This window comes from Pelodiscus sinensis, chromosome 6 (genome assembly GCF_052426305.1).
Source record: "Pelodiscus sinensis isolate ZL-2025 chromosome 6, ASM5242630v1, whole genome shotgun sequence".
Classification (NCBI taxonomy): domain Eukaryota; kingdom Metazoa; phylum Chordata; order Testudines; family Trionychidae; genus Pelodiscus; species Pelodiscus sinensis.
The window spans coordinates 80,442,178-80,461,983 of NC_143057.1; the positions used below are offsets into that span (position 1 = coordinate 80,442,178).

A 19,806-nucleotide genomic window follows, 5' to 3' on the forward strand; every position below is an offset into this window, starting at 1 on the left:
ACTCGCAGAGGCTCCGCTGACGCCTGTCAGTCACGAGCCGGCACTTCCCCGACCAACCAGAAGAAAATTAGGTAACGCCTCTTCCGGTTCTGCCCCCTCGTTCCCGGAAGTGTGATGTGTCTAGAAGCGGGGAGCTATGGTAAGCGCGAAGGTGCCGGTTGTGCGGCGCTGAGCCCCTTCCCCTTCCTGCTCCTTTTCCCTGATCTGTGAGGGGCTCCGACCCCAGGAGCTCGCGGCTGGTTTGTGGCGCTTGCTCAGAGGCCCCCGCGCTCCTGGCCCCCTTGTTCCAGTAACCACGCTGGAGACTCAGTCTCGTGGTTGCCCTCCCCCCCCCCAGTTCTCCTCGCGGACTCCCCCCCCCCCCCCCATTATGCTTCATTTCGGTCACCAATGCCTGGCTTGCTGAGTGACGCCATCGCGCCTGTGACGTCATTCAGCGATCCAAATAGGTGAAGGGCGGGAGAACTCTCGCGAGCACGTGATGTGTAGCTGAGTATTCGGTTATACTCGCTAGTCTGCAGCGGGTAGATCTTGCCGCCCTTTCTTTTTTAAAGGGATAAATGTGCTTAAACGATATTTTCTGTTAGATTCTTGATAACACACGAGTAGTTGCTTTTTCTTGAAAATAATGTGGGTTTTAAGAGAACAATGCATAATATATATTCCTTAAAAGGCAGTTTAATGGTAATTTCGAAAGAAGGGTTTCCTTTTGAAATAATCACATCTAGACACCTTATTTAAAAAAAAAAGCTATTTCAAAAAAGCAGCCTGATGCGATTATGCAAATGAAGCATGGGAAATTCAAATCCATGCTTCATTTGCAATTTTGCTCAGCTGCATTTGCATTCCTCTCTGGACAGAGGAATGCAGTGTAAACATACCCTAAGAGCCCAGTAAGCAGTGGAAGTGTTGGTAATGCTGCTACACAATATTTACCTCCTGTGGCTCTGCAAATTCTCTGGTTTGGCTCTAGTTAGGTTGCGGGCTGCCAGAATAGAGAGGTTCAGTCTATAGTTGCTTGTGTAAGCATTCTTTGCAAGATCTTTATGATGGCTGTGCCTTGTAGGCACAGGGTGTGTCAGACCAAAGCAGTTGTTGCCTGACTTGTTGAATGGTCTCTGAAAATACACTAACACTTTGGAGGATGAGCATAAGTGAAGTTTTCCCTTTTCAGCAGCAGCCTGGGAGAGCTATAGCTCTTTTGTACCTTTCTGACTTTTCTAATGTTGCTTTAATGGATTTGAGAATGTAGGATAATAGAAGGGGAAAAAATTGAAAACTCTGCCCTAAAATATAACTAACCATGTTGATCAAAGGGTCATTTAATTTATTAAATTTGGCTCTTAAGTGCAAAATGAGAGAGAAAACTGGAATCTAGAGATGATTATTTTTTCTGTAAAAGCAGAAGTCCAAGTAAGAACATGTTCTGCATAGAGCAAAGAAGGGATGCAACTGACTAGTCAACTAGTTGCTCCCTACCTCCCCCTGCTGCCTTTTTCAGAAAGAGGCAGCAAGGGTGGGAAGCAGGAGCCAGTGCTGAGGGGAACCAGTGAAGTACCATCTCCTGGGTGCAGCCTGCCTCTGCTGCCTCTCTCTGAGGCAGCAGGGGGTTAAGGGATGCTGCTGTGAAGTGCTGGACTCCTTTCCCCCCCCCCCCCCCCCCCGACAGGGGCTGTTGCCGCCAAGCAACCCCTGTTCATGGCGGCCAGGGCTAGCAGCGGGCAGGGTCTGCTCAAGCAGCATCCCCCGTCCACAGCCAGCTGGTGCCAGAGCAGTCTCTGTCCTCAGTGGCCTGAGGTGGGCCATATTTAACATTAGTGTGACAAGCATTGTCTCCCAAATGTTGGGAGTATTTCACTGTTGCAGTAAAAGATTTCCAAATCGTGAAGGTCCTGGAGCTTTTGCCCTGTGCAGCCTTTCCCTACTGCTTATGTGTGTAGAGAGCTGTATATGATATATACATTAAGGGTTCAGGAGTGTATTTACTTGCCGAAGCCCCCTAGCTCCTATTGTCTTTTAAGTTGCAGAGCCAAAGTTAGGTTTGGTCCTTCACCCAGTGCGAGCTGGGATTGAGCTGGGCTGCCTATCGCCTAATTGAGTAGTAAGTAAAAATTATATTTGCTATTCGATTAAATACCTGCCTCTCATCATTCCGAGTCACAATCACTTAAATTGTACAATTCTATCAAATTTTGCTGCAAAACTGTACAGCTAGAAACTAAGCTGTCAGTAACAGCCAGTAATTAAGTTTTTAACTTTTCTGATTGTGAGAGGCAAAAACATTCCAGATATGATTTGAGGGTAAACTTAATTGTTGTCTTACTGAAACTGCAGATAGCTTAAAACAGCAGTTGTGTGAATTATGAACTCTCCTATCCATCTCAATATGATAATATGACTTTACAGTCAAATAATTGCCTTTTAAATGCCAATCTTAATTATTTAATGTTTTAACTGAAGCAGCCAGTTAATGTGATTGATCGTGGTTATTGACTGCAGTGGTGAATGTAGGCATGGATAGTCTGTTGACTTAGGTTGCTGTTGTGGGAATCTTGGGCCTCAAACTAAGGATGTGAAAGATTAACTGGTAACCGTCACTCTTAACAGGAAAGGCTTCAGTTAACTGGTAATTGGTGGGGGCTGGAGTATTTTACCCACCTGGTACTTCTGTGTTGCAACCATATATTGTTAATAATAAAAACCTTGTGAACTGGAAACCTCTACATTTGGATATAGTGTAATCAGTGAGATATCAGAATAACATCAGGCTTCAGTTTCCCAGCTATGGCAGACTGATCCTTGGTGCTTTTGGGATCAGGGTAATGCAAATACTTTGAGCCACCTTTGTGTTCCCCTGATCCCCAGGGCTGCTAGTTGCCCTTCTGGCCCTCAGCCTGTTTTAGAGGATCCTCGAGCCTGCTTTAAATTACACATGGTGCTTACACAGGGCTAGTCCAAGAATTATCAAAGTACAGCGCAGTCTGGCCAGATCCCCAGCTGTGTATAGGTGTTCCCTTATTGGAGGGAACTCCCTAACCAGCTGTTGAATCTGTTTTGTGATAGGGATATAAGTGAGTAGTCAAGTTGGGTAGTTGACTACTCGCTTCCCTCCGCCCTTGCTGTCTCACCTTGCTGCCTCTGTATAAGAGGCAGCAAGGCTGGGGGAAATGGGGGCTGTGGGGAGCTAGTTCCCCCCAGAACTGTCTCTGCAGTGTCGCCTGCCCCTGCCTCTATCAGAGGCAGGGTGGTGGAGGGGGCAATAGGGGAGGCTACCACGAAGTAGCCTCTGCCCACAGTGGCCCCGGCTGCTCTGGCAGCAGCTCCTGTCCATGGCCAGTCTGGACTACCGCAAACGGGCTGCTGGACCCCGTGCAAGCTGAGACCAAGCAGTCCTAGCTTGCACCAGTTTGGGACTACTGTGCCTCTGCACTTTAAATGTAGTAAGAGCTGCTGGACTCTTACTACATTTAAAATGCAGAGGTGCAGCAGTCCCAGAGCCAGCGCGAGCTGGGACTGCTCAGTTCCAGCTTGCACTGGGTCTGGGAGCCACCCACGTTGCAGCTCTGCAAAGTGGCTCCCCTTCTTGATTAAACGTGTACAGGCAGTCCCCGGGTTACGTACAAGATAGGGACTGTAGGTTTGTTCTTAAGTTGAATCTGTATGTAAGTCGGAACTGGCATCCAGATTCAGCCGCTGAATCTGGACACCAGTTCTGACTTACATACAGATTCAACTTAAGAACCCCAGGCGTCCCCAAGTCAGCTGCTGCTGAAACTGATCAGCAGCTGATTCCAGGAAGCCCGGGGCGGAGCAATTCTGCCTCGGGCTTCCTGTAGTCAGCCGCTGGTCAGTTTCAGCAGCGGCTAATTTGGGGACGCCTGGGGCAGAGCAGCTCAGGTGCTGCTGGGTTGGTCCAGTAGTGCGGCTGCTCCTTGGCGCTACTGGAGCAACCCAGCAGCACCCCAGCTGCTCTGCCCCAGGTGTCCTGATTCAGCCACTGCTGAAACTGATCAGCAGCGGCTGAATCAGGACTCCTGGGGCAGAGTAGCTGGGGTGCTGCCAGGTTGGTCCAGTAGCGCCAAGGAGCGGTGCTGTGGGACCAACCGGCAGCGCCCCACCTGCTCTACCACAGGCCCCGGGCTTTGCTCCACATCTCCCTGGTCTGCTGAGGGGGGCACTAGCTGCGTCCACCCCAGCAGACCAGGGAGACGCTGAGCAAAGCGGCAGAGGACCCGGGGCCGGACCCGCGGCCGCTTCCAGATCAGCTGGAAGCGCCGTGGGTCCGGCCGGGTCCTGCGCGGCTTTGCTCAGCGTCTCCCTGGTCTGCAGACCAGAGAGACGCTGAGCAAAGCGGCGCAGGACCCGGGGCCAGACCCGCGGCGCTTCCAGATCAGCTGGAAGCGCCGGGGTCCGGCTCCGGGTCCTGCGCGGCTTTGTTCAGCGTCTCCCTGGTCTGCAGACCAGAGAGACGCTGAGCAAAGCGGCGCAGGACCCGGGCCGGACCCGCGTCGCTTCCAGCTGATCTGGAAGCGGCCGCGGGTCCGGCCCCGGGTCCTGCGCCGCTTTGGTCCCCGTCTCCCTGGTCTGCTGGCTCCCGCAGCAGACCAGGGAGACGGGGAGCAGCTTTTCTCGCCCCGGAGGAGGCGGGCGGCTCCAGTCCTCCGGGGCGAGAAGATCCCCGTTTGTATCTGCGGATCCGACATAAGTCGGATCCGCGTAACTCGGGGACTGCCTGTAGTTGATACAAATTATATTGACCACACGATAAGCAAATAACTGCTCTAACATCCTTATTTTGTGATGATGGTGCCATGCAAATCAGATGGGGATACAGGCAGGATCAAGTCCAAGGAATTGTGTACACCTTGTTTTCATAGAAATACTGAACTTACTCATTTTCAATATTCAGTAAATCTCACATTTTAAACATTTACATTGAGCTGCTGCAAAATGTCTACTTTACCACAGAATTCTTCACCACAAGTTTGGTTTAAAAATCAAGGAGTTTTACACAAGGTATGTGAGACTTTGATTGTGAGTCTTGGTGCATTCTGTAGACTTAGAGACTAACAAGTATATATACTACATACACTATATATAGTATAATGAGCTTTCATGGGTAAAACCCACTTGTATTCTAGGGCAACTTAATTCTGTCACATTCATGAAATTTCTGTAACACATTTTGAGAGGAGAAACTTCAAGCTATATGACTTGCAAAATTGTGTAGCTCAAAATACAAAAAATCTACCCTATATTATTGAGGGACATGGATCCAAGAATCTGTCCCTTTTTAAACAACAGTAATACAAAGAAATAACAACTTGAATCACCCGATTGAGCTGCAAGAGAAAGCGAAGACAAGATTATTCATCATGGAGTAATACTTCTTTCTTTTCCCAAGAAGAATTTCTTTCTGCTCATATTCCAACATAACAGTTTCATTTTATGAGATTCCCCAGACAGATACAGTTATGGAATTTCACATCAAGATTTGTGTGTATCGGAAGAGCTATATGGCAAAAACTGAATAGCACCTGCTCTGACTGTATCCAATCAATGCTATTAGTCCATTATTACTCAGAACATCATATTCAATTCCAACCTCTTCAAGTCATGGGAATAATTCACATTTTCGGAGAACAAATTATGGAAACATTAGAATAAATTGTATTTGCTATACAATAATGCAGAGTAGTACCAAAGATGTATCTTTTTTATTATGATGATGATGTCTAGTATCAGAATATTAGATTGATTGAATGTAGACGTGAAAAAAAGTGCTTTTTAACAACTTAGTGAGGTGTTAAGCTTTATTTACTGATTTTTTTAACTATTTACAAATGTTATATCATATCTACTAACTCTTGGTACTAGAAGAAAGATACATGAAAGTGTCCAGTATTGACGTGTGAGTAAATAAACATGATGGTAAAGATTTGAATTGAAGCATAGTATTCCTGATTTTAAGAATCTCATTAATCACCTATATTTTTAGTCCAATCTGAAGTATTTTACAACCAAATACAAGTTTTTATATTGATTCTTATTGATTTAAAATAATAGAGTTATGATTGCAATAGAGATTTCCTCTTAGTTGGCCAGTAAGCATATGAGTTGTCCCCATGCTTGCTATCTATATTAGAGAATTTGTGCATCTGTTGGTCTGTCCATCAGTCCATCTGCAAGTCCATTTGTTCAAGAACTCTTCCTAAACAGTAAGAGCTAGGGTGACCAAATTAGGTATGAAGCTTTCTCTTATCCTCACTTAAAGCAAAGTCCAGGTCTGGTTTTGACAGGAAAATGGGATATACCTAGGATGGGATTGTTTTCCATAATATGAAAAGGGAGGGGGCTAATAGGAGGGATAGTTGTACTGCAAAATGACCACTGGGGGGGCTCCTTGCACATACTGGCTCCACAGAACCACCTGCCACCCTTCTCCCCTATCCTGCTGCCTCTGATAGATGCCTTTCTCTTATCAGAGGCATCCAGGGGGAGGAGGCAGCAAGTACCAGCTCCTGCCTGCCTTCCTCCTGCAGTTACACGTTTTCACAAACACCTGATATTTAACATCCCTATAATATATGTTGGGTCCATAATCCTGCTAGGAACTCTGTTGCACAGCTGTAACATGACCTCTAACAATACATTAGTATGTGAAAGTGGACCTGGCTCATGAAGTTGAAATCAGTTAAATTGAATTTCCCTTATATTATTAATATTTGAGTAATTTAGTGCCCACAAATGTGTGTATGTACATATAAAATTTGCTATTTATCTTTGTGAAATAGCTGCTATATATGAAAGGAGAAAGAAGCTCCTTCAACATTTCAGAATAAATTAGAGAAATGTAGAATTCTGTGCACATTTATTCATTATTTCTAGCAGTGATTTTAATAGTTTTTTTTATTCTCGTCATGGGAATAGTTTCTGTATATTCATTTCCTATTAGAGTTTTAGGAGTAACACATTTCAAAATTAGTGTTATTTTTAAATCTAACTACTTTTATTTTCCCTGCCCAAAGGACAGCTCTGAATAATGTCTATTCTTTTTAGCCATTTAACAAAAGTACTGTTTGTTAAAAAATTATGTGGGTTGATTTCACCTTTGTATATGTTTGGGACTTTGAATTGTACTTCTGAGTCATACACATTTTAATGTGGATTTTTAGGATCATGTGGGTACATTTTAACAGCTGTTGTTGTTTGATTAGCTATCTAACATGAACCAGGAAAAAAATCCAGTATAAGGTGTAATTCCTCAACCAGAAATTGGGATTTATCTGTTTTGTTCAAATGATCACTATCATCCTTTCCCTCTATTTTTTCTAACGGTAAAATATAATGTAAAAACTGATATACAAGCGATCCAACACGTACAAGTTTCCCTGTATACCCGTTGTCATTTAAATCCAAGTTTTAACTTTTAATGTCTTTTTATTACAAAAATGCTGTCTTATGAGATTTCTATGCAACAGTCCATTCTGTAGTTATGTCTTGTTAACAAATCATTGGTAATTTGGAAAATCATAATTTTTTTGACAAATTTGCTTGATGGCACTGTAATGGCCTCTCTTTGACACAAGACCTACCTGGGAGACTGACCCCTTAACTCATAGGGTAAAAGCCTGACTCCATTAAAGTCAATTACACACAACTTCCATTAACACCAGTGGGGCCAGATTTCACTTCTACTTCTGAAGAGTGGACATTGCACTTTTTGTTGAAATAATATATTTATTGTACCCACTAGGGTGCTGCTTACGATGGTAAAGCATTCACAACAAGTAAAGCAAAAGAATTTGTCTTATCATTAAGGCCTTGGTCTTCTGTATTAACCTAGTGTGAATATAAATTCTGCAATAAGATCCTTGGATTCTACAGCATTTTCTATTGCATTTTCCATTAACTTCCTAAAAATTAGATTTTCATTAAATATTAAATTGTGTAACTCCATCTATAAAGTTCCCCCTGTGTTATGTATTTTGCTAGTCTAAAAACCTGAACTTAGTATCTCCATCATAGTTTTCAGCTTTTTATATGCCACAGAATTTTGTATTGATAATGCATAACTACATTATAAAAGTAAGGAAAATTAGACTTTTGTATCTGGTGAGATCTAGGAGACAATTGTTTCAGCTTCACCAGAGGTACAATAATAAGCAAATTAGAGAAGATAGTGTTATCTGTTGGGAACCATATCCTCTGAGTTGATGTACACCCTTCCTTAGGCTATGTCTACATTGGCAGTTGAAAGACAAAACTGGTTGCTCAAAGGTGGTAAAATACTCCTCTTGAAAGACAAAAAAGTATTGCCTACAAGAAGTGCTAGTATTAATGCCACTTTGTCTGCAGAGGTGCTCTCCTGGCCACAAAGCTAGCACCACTGTTTGGGAGTGGAAATATTCGGCGAAAGAGCCAACAAATAGCTGCAAAATGTTGATTCAGTACTCATGAAAATGTGGGACTAATGTACTTGATGATAGTCAGATTGGCAAATGCTGTGCATACTTTTTGACCCGTTGGAATTCACTTTTTCAATTTTGTGTGAAAGTTTTCACTAGAAACCAAAGCCTCTTGATTTAAATATATTAAATTATTAAATGGATGGGAAGAACAATTCTTCCCCATTGGCTGTTTTCCCACAACTTTCTTCCTCCAGTCACAAGCCCTGTATTTCTAAAAATGGTGATAGGACGGTTTGTAACACATTTTCTGTGTTGTAGTAAGTCTGCTTTTTCTAGTTCAGATGAGGCAGATGATGCTTTGGGCCTTTGATATGCCCCAGTATCCCTCAGGGCTAGTTGTGGTGTTTAGATAAAGACAGCAATATGAACGCAGCGGCATTTAGACGGGCAGCGCCGCAGAGCCTGACGTCAGCTGGGAAGTTCCCAGCTGACCCCAGGCTCCATGCGGCTCTGCTGTTTCACTAAGCCCGGGATCAGCTGGAAATAACCAATACTTAACATCCTTATTCTACTCCCCCACCCCTGGGATTCAGAGATGGCCTGCACTTAGCCAGCCAGCTCCTTTCAGGAGCAGTATGGGGCCAAGCAGAGGCAACCTAATTATGCATTATGACGGACTGGCAGAAGCTCCAGGATCTACCATTCAGTTATGAATGATGGATTGGTAACTGTTGTCATAGAGCATCAACTTAACCACTCTGCTGATATAGCTCTCTCATTCATCCTGTTCCTTGTATCTGTTCCCTAAATATGATTAATACATAGCTGAGGATGCACCTAGCTTGGTCTATAAAACTGTGGAGAATCACAAGTAACCTCACGTGATTCTGTTCACAGGAGTGCAAACTCTCAGCCTTGGCTTTCAGATTTTTTGCTTTCTGCTGAACCCAGGTCCTGGTGCTCTTGCAAATTCTGGATTAGCCTTGGTGTACATTTGTGGTAGCTTTATGAGTAACAGTCTGTTGTAAGACTAAAAGTTTATCATGATTGTGAGGAAATGTTGAATTGCAAAAATGTTAAGTGTCAGAATTTAATAAAAAAAATTATCAGGAAAGATTTCTTCTACTCTACATTTTTAAGATGTTTATCCTCATTTTCAGTCTGGACTTCCAATTCATGTTTTAGCCCTCATTGTGAGTGTTACAGTTTTTCCTTTTGTACACATAGATCCTTTCAAATACCTGAAATCTTATTGGTAGATAGGCATCAACAAACTATTATAGATTATTGATTACATTTTGAATCATTTCATTACAATAAAATGCCCCTTCCTTGCTCTCTAGCTAAGTCACTACTATGCGTTATGAACAGTTTTGTTCGTTACTTCTGAAGGGTTTGATTCTTGATCTTTCTTACTTAGCCTGGTGGAGATGAGACTTGAGCTGCAGTAGAGAATGTGTCTGTATACGCCTGGGTGAATTTTGCACACACACAGTTCACATCCCCCATAGTTTTTTCTTTCCTGCAGAAGAATATATTCTGTTGAGAATGAACTATGTTTACAACTTTTGCCCATCAGGGGTTGCTCTGGCATCCCAGAGGGCCACTAGCTTGGGGCAGGAGCAGCCAGCCATGCAGAAAGAGGGGAAGAAGCTGTCACCTTTACAGCACCTTGCCTGTGTGACCAGGGGAGGAAGCATGGGATATGGGGGAGGGGCAGACAGAATAGGGCACGAGGAGTTGCTGGGAGTCACTTAGACTGGTATTCGGATGGACTAGTGGGCGGAAGATGGGGACTGAATGGAAGTAGGGATGCAAGGATACATGGGGACAGAGCATATGTACCGGACTCAATTGGGAGAGGCTGCAGTCAGCAAGAGTCTATATTGGGAGGCTTCCTAACTCCTTAACAATCCCTCCACTGCCAAAGAAATTGTTCCATATTTCTGCCATCCATACCCAGCAACCCTCCAGGTTCACTCCTCGGCTCCTGCCCAGTAATTAATTCATTCTCCCTCAACTCCTCCTTTACCCCCAAATTCCCCAAGCCTTTGCACTGATGAGCAGGGCAGGAAATACATTTCTGTATTGTAATTTAAGTGAATTATTTACTCAGTTCTGTTGTTGATATGCCTAGCAAGGAATCTATTTTCAAAAATCATTTCCTGAAACTTTGTTTATATTCTTGATAATTATTTTGAAAAAAAAAATCCAAAGTACGGTAAAACTCCCAATTGTCCGGCATCCAGTGGTCCAGCACTCCCGATTGTCAGTTTCAGCAGTGGCAGACTTGGGGAAGCAGCTGAAACTGACGAGTTGCGGACAAGCAGCGGAGCAGACCAGTTTGTCAGTTTCAGCAGTGACAGCAGCAGACTTGGGGAAGCTGCGGGGTGGAGCAAAGCAGCTGGGGTGCTGCCGGGTGCTGAGCAGGGGAGTGTTGGGTGGCGCTGCTGGACCAACCCGGCAGCAGCCCAGCTGCTCTGCTCCTCAGTTTCAGCAGCGGCGCACTTGAGGAAGTGGCTGAAACTGACAAACGACGGACAAGCCACAGAGCAAAGCAGCTGGGGTGCTGCCGGGTGCTGAGCAGGGGAGTGTTGGGTGGCGCTGCTGGATCAACCCGGCAGCAGCCCAGCTGCTCTGCTCCACCGCTCCTCAGTTTCAGCAGCGGCGCACTTGAGGAAGTGGCTGAAACTGACAAACGACGGACAAGCCACAGAGCAGAGCAGCTGGGGTGCTGCCGGGTTGGTCCTGTAGTGCCGCCCCTCACCACCCTGTTCAGCGATAACTACCGCAGTCTGGGGCGTGAGGAGCCCACTCCCCTTCTGGAAACTCTCGGCGGCGACGCAGGGCCTCCCCCACCTTCCTGCAAAACAGCGGAGGGTTCGCTCCTCGCTGTGCCATTCCTGCCCACCCCCTGGATGCAGTGAGGGTCCCAGCAGAACCGTCACAGCCCCCCGTTAGAGTACCTCCTGATACTTTGGCATATCCGATAATCCGGCACCACCTAGGTCCCAAAGGTGCCGGATTATCGGAAGCCTACTGTAATTGAAAGCCATGTTGTGTAATTTTATTATTTTGATAAATAGGAGATGCAAAATGTTGCAGAATTTTAAGTTATTATGAACAGTTTTTGACACAGAATTACCCAGGGTGCTTGTGGAAGTGGAAATAAAGTGCCCTGACAGTTAAATAGTTACCCATCTGATCATTTAAATAGTAGCCTTCATGAGATCTTAATGAATCCCATTTCGTTCGCTGCTAGAAGATGGATTCCGCAACATGAAGGTATACTATACGTGTTGGGTACTTACAGATACAGTATTAACTAGTCTTTTATAATGAAGTGTTGTTAGTGCAACAGGAGTAAAAACAAGTATTCGGACAGCAATTTTTCAGGAACCGGGAATCCCAGAAAGCAAGGAAAAACTTAATTCCTCTACTTGTTTTGCCCTTTCGTGGGCTGAGAATAAATAAGAACTGAGAGCAGAGGAATTAGCAGTAAGTTGTCTGAAGATAATTGTGAGTAGCGTAACTATTGAATTAATCCACATACTAGTGGAGCAGTATTAGGAAGCAATAAAACTAGAGTCTCAAATAGCTGAAATATTTCCACATTGTAATAAGTTAAATAATTTTAATCTAATCTATGAATCACATCAAGAGGTTAGCAAATGCCTTTTTAGAAAATGTAACTTCCTATGAGCCCATTAAAAGAAAAAAATACAATATAGAGGTTGCTAGTGACTTATTAATTCAAACATAGTGGCTTGGCACTTACAGTAAATTACCATCAGTATAGAAAATGTCCTGGCTTATGGAAATATAGTTAGCTCGCCCTCCATATCATCTGCAGTTTCATATTTCTTATGCCAGCAATGGTACAATAATCAGTCTGATTTGCGAATAGATAATGTCCAGACAATATACTGAAAAATTAAGTGCACAAAATGAATTTGCAGTATTTTATCAATGTAAGACAGACTAACAAGATTAGTAATTTTATATTTCTTTTTTTTAAAATCTATAGTAAATGTTTAATATTTGTCACAGACAACAGATTCCGAAGAATCATTCCAAGTTGTTGTGCCCTATAGGCAGTTAATAAAAAAGTGGACCAACTGTCAGATATTTACATCCCGGTATTTTAATTATTAAAATACTATGCCTTATTTCTGCAATATTTACTATACAACTAGCAGCTTAAGAAATGTTATGAACGCTGTTGAGTTTGAGAGAAAAAGATGATTTATAATGGCTTGTAATGAAAAAGTGTCATTGTTTTTCTAACTTTCTTTTTTAGTCTGCAATCTTCAACTTTCAGAGTCTACTGACAGTAATCTTGCTGCTCATATGTACCTGTGCTTATATCCGATCCTTGGCTCCCAGCTTACTGGACAAAAATAAAACTGGGTATGTTTGTATCTAACTGCTTTTTTAAAAAACGATAGGTTGCTTATTCTGTAACTAGCCATGTATATGGTTTGTATTTTCACACAAGTGGTTTAAGATAAATTGGGATTTTGATCATCTTTACTTACTTCAGAACATGTCAATAGTGATGTAGTTTGCTCTTCCTTACAGAATTTCTCATTTTAAAATTAAAACTGCTGCTGACATAAAGGACCTCTCATAAAATGAAGAGGATGAGATGGCATTTACAAGATTTTTTTTATATATATATATATATATACAGCCACTCCCCGAGTTACGACCACCACCACTTACAACCCTCCGTTTTATAACTCTCTGCCTGAACTTGTACTTATTAATTTCAACTCCCAGAAAATAGATATAGAACACATCGTACTTGGTCATGTACCAATTTTTCTACTTTGAGTTATTTCATAGATGTGTATGTACTATATCTGTATGGCTTTTAAGATGGAGATGGAAAGAAAGAGGTGAGGATTATATTTCTATTGAGTCTTTTAGAATACAAATGTGAAGGAAAATTCCAGAGATTATCAATAGTCAGGGCCGGAGTAAGGGGTGGGCGAGCCGGGCAGCTGCCTGGGGCGCCAACCGATGAGGGGCGCCTGATGGAAGCTGTAAGAAGCGCGTGGCGTCCCTTATAGCTGCCATCAGGCGCTACACACCTGGCTCCCGCAGTGCCGGTCCCTCCCATCTCCACGGTGCCGGCCAGCAGCACCCTTCCACCCACGGACGTGGGGCCCTGCACGGCCAGGCGTGGCCTGCCCCGGGCTGCGTGCCAGCAGTGGGGGCCGGGCCAGACTGAGCAGCGCATGTGCCGTGCGCCCTGGGGGCAGGCCTGTCCTCCCTAGGAGAGCGGGCCTGCGCATGCACCATGCACCTGGGTTCGGGGCACTAAAATGGCTCGGACCGGGCCTGTTAATAGTCTATACATATAATTAAACATTTAACTAGGAATTTTCAAATAATTTTCAATATCAAAACAAAGATTCTATCACTATAGCAGTTTCTCATCATGCTGTTTAAATTTTTTCTAAATTAAGGAATTTGGTGTTCCTACATGCAACTGGATTTTGCTATTGTTGTCCCGCTATGGCGTTATCCACTTTACTTCGTAAAGTTTGGTTCTGTCTGGAAAATGACAGTTTGAAAAGGGCACTAAGCAAATTCAACAAGTTTTCTCGGTGTACCCTATATCAAATCAATATTTATATTAGTATTTATTAATACTGCTGGGCTGACTTTTGGGGGAAAGTGAGCTGGGTTCTGTTCCTGGTTGCTTCTCAATGCAATGGAAGATGAGGTACCAATTGTTGGGCCAAATTCTGCCCTCATTTATACAATCAATTTTGTTTGTGCCAGCAAAAGAAGAGCCTGACATTCAGATCCATTTTTGAGTTTGCAGGGCTTTTATTTAAAATAATCATCTTTTTGCTTGAAAATACCTCCGATTTGATCAGGAAGCCATTGAGAACAATAATTATCTATTATCCTGCTGTTTCTACATACATTTTTCAGAACATGCTGATTTTTTATAATTCTTTACTATACTTAAAGGATTGTATTTGTAAAATCCTTAAGAATGATTTACTCTGTAATGAAGTGTTGGGGCTAGAATAGCTATTACATTTTTTTTTAAATGTGTACTTAAATGTCTATATAAGATGACACCTGAGCCTTTTCCATTTGGAAAACTAGTATGAAAACATTTATCTGTCCTTACACAAGAAAATCATATCATTATCATTGACATATCAGGCATTTTTCTTGACATTAATAAAGATGGGAAGATATGAAGATCTACTGAAATTTTATTTTTTATATCAATTTTTGTTAATGGTGGATAAGACAGTAGTCAATGAGGTGTACACAGTAAGACTGTATATTTATTTTACTGATTAAAATTCTAGTGCTATTTTGGCACATAATACTTCCTTTCATCTGGACCTATCATGTTTACTCTTGAAGCATATGTCTCTCAGTACAATAGAACTGTCTTTATACACCAGAAATGTTTTCAAAGGGTACTATCATGGTGGACAACTTAAGCTCTTGATCTGTAGGTTTGTTTTTACATAGGAAGTGCCATTTTATTTTTGTTGAATACTTTGTATTAGAAAATGAAATTTCATTGCTTCTAAGCCAACACATAGTTTCCTGAAGGTAAGATTACCTACAAAGAGGTCACATATTATATAACCCCTGTCCCTTTGTGCTAGGATATTCCATGCTTAATTGGAAATATCTAGACATATTGAGTAAAATTAATTCTAGTGATATTAGTAGTAAAGTAATAAATAAAGTAAATAAGTAAATTGTACCTAGCTGTCACAGCAGAATGAACCTTTGAAAATCTTTTCTTACTTAAAAGTATCTTGAGTGCTCCCGTCTTGCTATATCCTTCCTATATAGTGGTCTTTCTGATATTTTGAGATGACGTGAAGAAAAAAAACTACATTTATCACCAGCTTCAGGAGATTGAAGTCTTTAAAAATGATGCAACTTGTTTTCTTCTGTAAACTGTCTAATACCAAACAAACTAGCATTTCAACTGACTACAGTATGTTCTTCCTATCAAATCATGAGTTTCAAGGTGCCAAAGCTTTTACGTTGTGTGTTGCCCATAGTCTGTCACTCTTCCGAACGTGCCTCTGGCCATATTGTTAAATCACCGTTTGGTAAAGAAAAAGCCTGAAAAAGGTTTAAGTTAAAGGAACCCTGTCAAGGTAAAATTTGGCTTATTTCTAGATTTTTCAAGTAAGTTTTTGGAAACTTTGGAATAGTAATGCTTCCATGAGCAATTAAGTTCCAATGAAAACTGATTTGTTTAAATGTAAACCGTACTCTCTTGTATTTGCAACACAGAAATTGTAGCGTTGTTGCCTCAGAAAAATACTTTCTTTACTTTTATTGCCGGAGCTGAGGTGAAAATGAAGAGTAAAAGAACATAAATAGTGAAAAAGATAGATATAAAATAAGTTCAGAGATTGGCATCTGTCAAATACTGTGCAAGTTTTATCCAAGAGGTTGCCAGAGTACCACTTCTGCCCTGGTACTTTCTTGGCAATGACTGCCATTTGTGTTTTGTTTTTGGAGGGCAAGAAAAGAATGAGTTCAAATGTTTAATTTGATCAGAAGTGAAAAGGTTGAATAGTAAATCATGCACCAAAAGTCATTTAAATTATTTTTAAATTATATTAAATGTAGGACTTTAACAACTTTTTATGTATCTATACAGATTATTGGGCATATTCTGGAAGTGTGCCAGGATTGGTAAGTGTTTTTTTTTTCTCTTTGGCAATGAAACTAGCCACAGGGCCTCCTGTGAACAGGCGCTGTATCAGAGGCAATAGCACGGGGTAGCAGGTGGCTCCACTGCATTCTCTTCGTTTAAAACTCAGACCATCCGGCTGGAACTGAGCCAGCCTGCCAGTATGAGTTTAAATGCAGAGCACGTATAGGGAGGGAGAATTGTTGCAGTTAACCAGGACCAATAACGATCTGATGGGTTAAACGGTTATCTAACTAGCCGCTAACATCCCTAGTTACAGCATGCCCTGGGGATGGTTTCAGTTAGAGCCTGCCCGGCATTCACCCCACCGTCAATTTTCCGGGCTGAGCACCAGTAAGTTTTGGTCCCATCCCCTGACTGAACCAAATTTGTCAAAGTGGAGTTGTGACCTGGCTTACAGGATTGTAGTGTCACTCGCTCAAATTTGGGCTACCCAAACTCCTGGCATCATGACAACTGGGCCAAATCTGAGTGGCTCTGAAGACAAGAGGTAGAAGGGGAGTGAGCCAAGCCAGACTTGGGGGATAAGATCAGCCACATGATCCTTTGACACATTTTGATGACCCAGTTTGGGGTCCCAACTGGGGATGTGAACAGGTAATCATCAGTTAACTGGCACCATCTTGTCACAGACTGTGCTACAGCAGTCCCTTTCCTGGATCCCACTTAATAGGTTAACTGTTGACTGATTAAATGGGACTTTTACATCCCTAATCTTGAGGGATAATGAGAGGGAGCATGGCCAAAGACTGCTGAGCCACATCTCAATTGATATAGAGCAGGTTGGGAGCTGCTTTAATCTAAATTGTGCTGCGATAGAGCTAGGCAGAGGTTTTAGAAACTGTAAATGGCTTTATCATGCTCTCCTCTTTATTTTGCCAGTGGACCTTGAATTCAACAGCCAATCTGCCTCTCTCTTTCACTTTTAATTTTCTCCTCCTTCATCCGTTCTTGTACTTTTTCTCAAATATCCTGAAATAGCTGCATTCACATTCTTGCAGTACTTTCAACAGTAACTATTGAATATAATCTTCTATTTTTCCACACAGAATTATAATTAATATACATTATATATCAACATATTATAGTAAGCTAGATATAATGTCTGCCTGCTCTCTTAGGGATAGCTGGTCAGTAATTCGCTTTAATTCTTTCCACCAGGCGAACGGAAGAGTCCATACGTAGCTGTGTGCTGTATAGTGATGGCCTTCAGCATTCTGTTTGCACAGTAGCAATTGAAGAATGTCAAGAATCTCTTGCTATCAAGCTAATGGCTTGACAGACTTTGGACAGCAAAAAGATAAACATTCTAAACCCTTCTCTTTCTTTGTTGCGTGTATAGGAGAGGCCATACTTTTGGCAACTGTTTCCTTTTTTTCCTGTTAGTGGACCATGGTGTACAGTTTAACAAAATGCCATTTAGGAACTGAAGACCTGTATTTTGATTTCATAATGTTAATTTAGTAGTACTGACACTGATATTATAAATTCTGCAAAGGTCATTCATATGCATTTTACATTGGATTTCAAAGTGGTTATTTTTAAGCCATCCAATTGAAAACAAACTTAATAAATACATCAGTTTGAGAAGTCTTTTTCTGTGTGTTTACAAAGACATTCTTAGAACAGGAAGACCAAATCTGATTAAAAAAAAAACCCCCTACATGATTATTGGTTACCGAAATTCATTTAGTTCGCTGTTAATTCATTTAATGAATTCCTGTATTGGCCACAAAATACACATTTACGTATACTACTATTACTACTAATATCTCTGGTTTAAATTGTCTGAATTTTTTAAAAATCTTTTACAAATATTACAATAATAATCAATGCAGGTCTTATGAAATTTAAAAAAAAAACCTATTTCTACTGTTAAGAGTCATCCTCATTGAAAGTCATGTAGTTTTGTATCTAACTGATTAGAATACACAAATTTGGGTGTTGCGAGCTCAAACTAGTATGTATACAAACCGTACATGTACATTTTAGAAGATGAAGTGTTCAAGTATTTTCAGTACTGTGCCACAAAGGAATTCTAACGGCAATACTGATGAGTATTTATTAATGAACTGTTTAGTACAATAACCTTTTCTAAAGTGAAGATTTTATGCAATCTGGCCATTCAATTTAGCTGTTTTAGCAGCCTTGCAAGTACCAATGTTCTAAAGGGTAAAAGCTACTGTAGTGAAATTAACTGCTGCATATTAATGCTTGCATTTTGAGTTTATTACATATCTGCAAGCTTTACTCTTTAAAAGACTGTCTAGTAACTTACAGTGGTAACGTTCTTGAAAGGCATATTTATATTGAGTAACCCAAACATTTTTGCTGCATCTGAGAGTTGTTACCATCTCTATTGTCATTTTGAAAAGCTAAGCTGTGTAATTAGAATGAGCAAGGTGGAAATAAAACAAACTAGAAGATATACAAAAATCACTGAGTTCTTGTTAGAAAAATGCCCATCAGTTACTACAGCTGCCTAAGTTACATTGAATTCAGGTTGCTCTACAACTCAGAGGAAGTGACTGTTTGACATCCTTGAACTGTTATACAAGCTGGCCATAGATATTGCTAAGATGATGCCATCATGTAGTTCAGAACTCTATTCATTTTTCTGTTTCCAAAATACAGATATATAAAAGATTGAGCAGTGAAGAATGGGTCACAGTTTAGCTGCCATTGGCTCTAACATGCTTAGCAGTTAGTCTCATATGCAGCAACCCAATATCAGAAGATTACAGAGGTGAACTTTTTGACCCATTTCTCATGCATGTACTCACATGCCCAGACCTGTGCTTCTGTGTTTTGTCTGGTCCTAACATCTGGTCCTATCTTTGATTTTGAATATTGCACCAAAAAGTTTCAAAGTTAGTGATTACAGGTTTTCTTTTCCAGAAGATTTTTAGAAACAAAGATAAACAAACCTGTCTATTGTGTCTGTCACATGTAAATTATGTATCCCAAACAATGAAAAAATTATTTGATAAAGCAACTATCGCATGTCATCTTCTGAAAAGAGATTTACTTTTTCTTGTATTTACAGAAATCCAAATTTAAAAAAAAAAAAAAAAAAAGAGATGTTTGATGAAACAATGCTATTCATGTATAACCCCAACTATGGAAACTACCCATTTACACATAATAGTTCTTAGGATGGCTTGGAATAGTACGGAATACTTTTAATTATATAGTGAAGTAAGACACCAAGCAACTTTTCATGCTTGAGTACCCAGAAACATAGCAAAATAATATTTTCAAACAGCTCACTGGAAAAGGTGTCTTTATTTTTCCTTTTCAAAACAGTTAATGTTATTGGTCAACAAATGAAGGAATAAAACAACGTCCTTGGACTATTCATTGTATTGTGTTATTTTAAAATGTTTGGTAGTTACTTAGATTTGTATACATGAAGTAGCAACCTTGTTATGCAAAATACCTGTGTATATGTCTATATTCATCTGTACCCAAACTTCAGATACATCTGTGAATTCTTTATATTTTCTTCTGTTTTATATGAAGCACAACTGAAATCAGTTATTTATGGGACATTTCTCCTCCGCTAGCTTCATGTTGGCAGTGCAGTTCTGCTTTTGCAACAAAACCAGAGAAATAGAATTAATGTCTAGCCAGTTACTGAAAATGTACATATTAATAATCAGAATGGTATCT

At 41.2% G+C, this 19,806-nt stretch overlaps 1 protein-coding gene across 1 annotated transcript; it reads left to right on the top strand.

The window, feature by feature from the left end:
- The first annotated feature begins 6 nt into the window (after positions 1-6).
- Positions 7-19,492, top strand: TMEM167A (transmembrane protein 167A). Its single transcript, XM_006124338.5, has 4 exons — positions 7-139; positions 12,712-12,821; positions 16,081-16,115; positions 17,296-19,492. The coding sequence occupies exons 1-4, from the start codon at positions 137-139 to the stop codon at positions 17,364-17,366; spliced, it is 219 nt and encodes a 72-aa protein (XP_006124400.1). The 5' UTR covers positions 7-136; the 3' UTR covers positions 17,367-19,492.
- Positions 19,493-19,806: the final 314 nt, after the last annotated feature.

Coding starts and splice junctions, on each gene's coding strand:
- TMEM167A (XM_006124338.5), top strand. Junction 12,822..16,080: donor CTGGACAAAAATAAAACTGG/GTATGTTTGTAT, acceptor GTATCTATACAG/ATTATTGGGCATATTCTGGA. Junction 16,116..17,295: donor CTGGAAGTGTGCCAGGATTG/GTAAGTGTTTTT, acceptor TCTTTCCACCAG/GCGAACGGAAGAGTCCATAC.